Raw genomic sequence first — 6135 nt, 5'->3', positions numbered from 1 at the left:
CGCCAAATATCATTTCTAGGGTGAAAAAAGCTATGCGGAACCAAGTATTTGGAGCCTTGTGGAGGGACAAAATTATTGAAAAAAGTGATAATAAATCAAGGTGATCCTCAGTTTATGTCAGAATTGCCCCAGCACTGCCATGCAAAGATTGTTCTTTTTTTTTTTTCCAAGCTGTTTACATTGATTCAGTCAGGCATAAACACACATACTCCCTCTCCCTCTCAGAGCGTGCATGTTGGTCTTCTGTCTTCTCTAGCACACTCTGTTCCTAACCACGCTCTCAAAGACAGAGCAGGGGTCAAAGGCTAAATGTTTGACCTGGTTCTGTCAGGCTCTGCCATGGGTCACTCATGACCAGCTTGATGTGTTACACTTTCTTAATTTAGCGTTCACAACCTGGCTGAATCTTTCAATTGACAATATGCTGTAATCTCTACTATCAGAATTCATGTTATATCAGCATAAAAGGTAACCCAAGGTAAGTCAATGAGAAGCCTGGATAAGGAAGAGAAGACACCACAGTTGCATGATTGGACGCTTTCGTGCCTAGGGCTTCGTGGCCGTTTGTCTACCGTCGATCATCGGACACGTAAGTATGACTGCGGATCAAGAGGTTTGTACGGCTTCGTGCACCAACTGCACCCTTCTCTTAGAGAGGCTGTCCCTGCTAGAGCGACGTGTCCTCCAGCTAGAGCAGAATAGTGCGATAACAGTAGATGTGGCAAGCACAGACGCGGTCTGTAGTCAGCCCGCTAGCCCAGTTAGCATTAGCCCCAAGCGGCTTGCTAATCGCGATGAGCCAGGTAAGATGGATAGCCGTCTAAAGTCATCTTGGTCTACTGGCGCTCGCACCTTGGTCATAGGTGACTCCATTACCCGAAATATCACGCTTAAAAATCCAGCCACGGTAATGTGTATTCCTGGGGGAAGAGCACCCGACGTTGAAGCTAATCATAGGGAGCTGAGTCGCAATAGGCCTAGTCAACAGCGTAGTTCCAACAACACTAGCTACTCGGACATAGTGATACACGTCGGCGCCAATGATGTTAGGATGAGGCAATCAGAGATCACAAAGAAAAACATAGCGAGGACTTGTGAGCTCACCAGAAAGATGAGTCGGCATCGAGTATTTGTCTCTGGCCCCCTGCCTGGGAGAGGCACTGATGAGAGGTTTAGTAGATTAAGCTCCCTTAATCGATGGATGGCTGGGTTCAGTAAAAACCAGGGACTGTATTTTATAGATAACTGGTCCTCCTTCTGGGGCCGCCCCGAACTGCTGAGGAAGAACGGCCTTCATCATAACCGTGAAAGCGCCTTCACTCTTTCTAGGAATATAGCTTACTGTTTGAGCCACTCATGCATGACAGGTCACTTTAGAGCAGGCCGGGGCACAGGTGACTAGACCACCTGTTAGGATGGGTTTGGAGTCTGTTAAGTTAAAGTTAACTAGCGCTAGGCTAGACTTCCAGCATGCACATAGCTCCTTGTGTAGACTAGAGCGTCACAGTTTGAATAGTTCTACAGTACACGTGAACACACTTTCTACTGAGGTAGTAGACAAATCCAATCCCTCCACCCAGACCGGTATCGCTGATGAAACGGTGGTGCCTGTTTCAGATAATAATACATGTGTACCAAATATTTACTATCAAATTCCTACGGTCATATCGTCCCACCGCGCTTATAAACATTTGAGAGGTGATGTCAGGCCTAAAGAACACAATCTTACTCGCACTTCGTTTAAAAATCCTTTGATAGATACGAGCCCTGATCGACCGATTCCACTTAAACTCGGTTTTATGAACATTAGATCGCTTCATACGAAAGCAGTTCTAGTTCATGTCCTCATCACGGAATATAATCGAAACGTTTCTGGTCTTTGCGAGACCTGGTTAAAACCTAATGAACTGCTGCCCCTTAATGAGGCTTCGCTTCCAAATTTTGTGAGCTCGCATGTGGTGCGTCCTCGAAAAAAGGGTGGGGGTGTCGCCCTCATCTCAAATTCCGATCTTAGATTTAGGCCTTGTTCGATTAACGTATTTAAAACATTTGAAGTTCTCACTGTCTGATCCACCGCTTTACCGTCATTTTATCTTGCTGTTATTTACCATCCACCCGGGGCTTACTCTGGCTTCCTGGATGAATTTTCAGAATTCGTGGCTGATCTATTGACAAATGCGGATAATATAATAATCATGGGCGATTTCAATATCCGCATGAATTTACCGTCAGAGCCACTTACTTCGGCGTTTCAGACTTTAACTGATACGTTTGGTTTTACGCAAGCCGTACAGGCAGCAACACATAAGAATGGAAATACCTTAGACCTGGTATTATCCCGAGGACTGGCAACCTCAAATATAACAGTACTGCCATACACTGCTGTTTTGTCTGATCATTACTTAATAAAATTTGAAATTTTAGTTCTTTGTCAAAGACAAGAGAGCAATCAGAATTATAGCAGCAGTAATATTAACTCCATGACTGCAACTGCGCTATCTGAGTTACTGTCACCGGCAACTGCCATATTTACCGCATATATCGGCTCTATTGACAATCTTACAAATGAATTCAATGCGACATTGTTAAATGTCATCGACTCTGTGGCGCCGCTACGTCTGAAAACTCGCCGTAGATTGCCTACTCCGTGGTTCACAGATGAAACACGGACGCTTGAGTAACTATGTGAAAAGCATGAGCGCAAATTCAAGATTCAAGGATTTTTATTCGCCATGTTTGAGCGTGTCAAACAAGGAATTTGACTTTGGTACATCAGTCTCTGTTCAACATTTAGGTGACTAACAACACTCAGGACATGTGAAAATGACAAATATTCTCAGCAATCCCCTGATCTTAAACTCCCATGAGGGTTAGGAAAGACTCAAAACTCCGACTAGGGGAAATGAAAAACCTTGAGAAGAGACCACAGATGGGCGGGTCTCTCTTCCAGGATGACCAGGCTGCAATGGATGCAGAGAACACATAGTACAAACAGTGTAGACAATCCAAAAAGGTGTGGAGAGCAGGATGTTATTGCACAGTGTGGTGTAAGTTCATCAGAGCAACAGCCTGGGGGAAGAAGCTGTCTCTGTGTCTGCTGGTTTTGGCTTACAGAGCTCTATAATGCCGTCCAGTGGGGAGTAGTTCAAACAGACTGTAACCTGGGTAAGAAGGGTCTGTAGAGATGTTGCTTGCACGTTTCCTGGTCCTGGACAGGTACAAGTCTTGGATAAATGGGAGGTTGATTCCAATGATCTTTTCTGCAGTCCTGATTGTCCGTGGCAGTCTGTACTTGTCTTGTTTGGAGGCTGATCCAAACCAGACAGTGATGGAGGTGCAGAAGACAGACTGGATGATGGCAGTGTAGAAGGTCTTCAGCAGCTTCCGCGGCAGGTTGAACTTCTTGAACTGTCTCAGGAAGTACAGCCTCTGCTGGGCCTTCTTCTGGACAAAGTCTATTTCCGGTCCATTTCAGGTCCTGTGAGATTGTGGTACCCAGGAACTTGAAGGTGTCTGAGGAGAGTATAGTATTACTGCGGATAGTGAGGGATGAACTTGGTGAACTTCTCACCTGAAGTCCACTGTCATCTCCACGGTCTTGAGCGGGTTAAGCTCCAGGTGGTTTTGGCTGCACCAGTGGATCAGCCGCTCCACCTCCTGTCTGTACGCAGTCTCATCACCGTCCCGGATCAGTCCGATGACAGTGGTGTCGTCTGCATACTTCAGGAGCTTCACAGGAGAGTCACCTGAGGAGAAATCATTGGTGTAGAGAGAGAAGAGCAGTGGGGAGAGGACGCACCCCTGAGCGGTGCCAGTATTGGTGGTCCTGGCATCAGATGTGATGCTCCCCAGCCTCACACGCTGTCTCCTGTTGGTCAGGAAGCTGGTGATCCACTGACAGGTGGAGTCAGGCACCGCGAGCTGGATGAGCTTCTGTTGGAGGATGTCAGAAGCGATGGTGTACGCCGAGCTGAAATCCACAAACAGGATCCTGGCGTACGGTCCTGGGGTGTCCAGGTGGTGCAGGATGTAGTGCAGTCCCATGTTGACCGCATCATCCACTGACCTGTTTGCCCGGTAGGCAAACTGGAGGGGGTCAAGCAGTGGACCCGTGACATGATTCAGGTTGTTCAGCACCAACCTCTCAAAAGATTTCATGACCACAGATGTCAGAGCGACAGGTCTGTAGTCATTCAATCTTGTGGTGGCGGGCTTCTTGGCCACTGGAACGATGGAGGAGCTCTTGAAGCTTAAATGGCGTTTAACCAAACTTGAGGTTTTCCATCAGGCATGGCGTGACAGCCTCCTGAAATATAAAGAGGCGCTTATCTTAGTAGAAAGTCGTTATTTTTTGCAAGTCATTAATCTCAATAAAAACAATCAACAATTTGATACAGTGGCAAAGCTAACACGACGCCAGCCGACCCCCGATAGCTCCTTCCACTCAGCTGACAAGTTCATGAAATTCTTTGCTCGAAAGATTGAATCCATTAGGGATGAGATCAAGATGACCATTCCGATCGCTCAGTCGAGACCGCCGATTACTGGCGCTGACGATCGTGCAATAACCTTCTCAAATTTTAAAAGCGTGTCCCTTGAAAGGCTTACACAATTGGTTAGTTCGGCTAAACAAACAACATGTTTACTCGGCCCGCTGCCAGCCAAACTATTAAAAAAATTATTTCAAATTTTAGGACTGTCCATCTTAAATATAATTCATCTGTCCGTCTCCTCTGGGATAGTGCCAACAGCCTTAAAAACTGCTATCATTAAACCGCTACTTAAGCGACCGAATCTTGACCAGGGCTGTCTCAGTAATTATAGGGTTAGGGTTAGTTTCAAACCTCCCATTCATAGCAAAACTTCTTGAAAAGGAAGTAGCGCAGCAGCTTATTGATTACATGGTCGCCAATAATCGATATGAATCTTTTCAGTCTGGTTTTAGAGCTAATCATTCCACTGAGACAGCACTTGCAAAAGTGACTCATGATCTCCACATAGCTATAGATTCAAACACTTCATCGGTATTGTTTCTAGTTGATCTTAGTGCTGCCTTCGACACTGTAGACTTCGATATTTTATTCGAGCGTCTTAAAAGTTTTGTTGGTATTTCAGGGTCAGCACTAGGCTGGTTCTATTCCTATCTATCAGACAGGACGCACCGAATGGTCCATGGCAATACGTCCTCTGAGCTCTATCATGTTACGTGTGGTGTCCCACTGGGATCGGTACTAAATTCTATTTAATATTTATATGATTCCGCCTGGGGACATAATACGTAAATATAATATTAGTTTTCAATGTTACGCGGATGACACCCAATTATATATGCCGTTATCGATGACAGATCCGCGGGACTGTTGTAATCTTGAGGCAACTACTGAACATCCAGCCACGGAGGTGGGAGAGAGCTCCATAAATAGGACCAGAAGTGCGTAAAAGCCATGTCCGAGCCCCATCCACCGTCCCCGGACAGCCACCCGGCCGAGCGCCGGCCCCCGACTTCCATCCACGGAGGTGAAAGACAGCTCCGTAGAGTATGACCAGGCGTGCGTAAAAGCCATGTCCGAGCCCCATCCACCGTCCCCGGACAGCCACCGGGCCAAGCGCCGGCCCCCGACTTTCATCCACGAAAGTGAAAGAGAGATCCCGTCGAGAAGGACCGGGCGTGCGTAAAAGCCATAATAGTTTTTCAAACCTTCTGTGTCACTCCAAATCATTAAATCCTTCAAACTCTGTCCTCCGTGTCACTTAAAAACAAAGCCGTTAATGATGCCGTTAGTACGTGGGGCCCTTCGTCATCTTCATCATCATCGCATCACAAAGCTAAATCATTGTAATTACTGAGGCAGGTAAATGACATGACTTTTTTCCATTATGTTTTAATAAAGTGCTTTATGGCGAAAGCCGTTGTGTATGCGCTATATAGCTAAAGATATATTGTATCGTATCGCCTAATGAAGATGTACTCAAGTCAGTGCCGTGTTAAATGATGTAAATCAGAGTTAATGTTTGTTTGCTATTCCATTGTAGGGTCACACAAAAAAAGATGAATTTCTTTAGAGTGGGCAGGGCTTTCAGCATCGTGGACATGCCAGGTTATGGACATCGAGCACCTAGAGATTTTGTGGATAT

The 6135-nt window shown here is 46.0% G+C and overlaps 1 protein-coding gene across 1 annotated transcript; it reads left to right on the top strand.

Annotated features, from left to right (window-relative positions):
* Nucleotides 1-595: 595 nt before the first annotated feature.
* On the top strand, nt 596-1402 carry LOC147050592 (uncharacterized). Its single transcript, XM_085920736.1, has one exon. It carries the CDS (start codon nt 596-598, stop codon nt 1400-1402), a length of 807 nt encoding a protein of 268 aa, XP_085776862.1.
* Nucleotides 1403-6135: the final 4733 nt, after the last annotated feature.

Source organism: Syngnathus leptorhynchus, chromosome 9, assembly GCF_054491065.1.
Source record: "Syngnathus leptorhynchus isolate UIUO chromosome 9, UIUO_Slep, whole genome shotgun sequence".
Taxonomy (NCBI): Eukaryota; Metazoa; Chordata; class Actinopteri; order Syngnathiformes; family Syngnathidae; genus Syngnathus; species Syngnathus leptorhynchus.
This window is presented reverse-complemented; position numbering and strand designations above follow the sequence as displayed.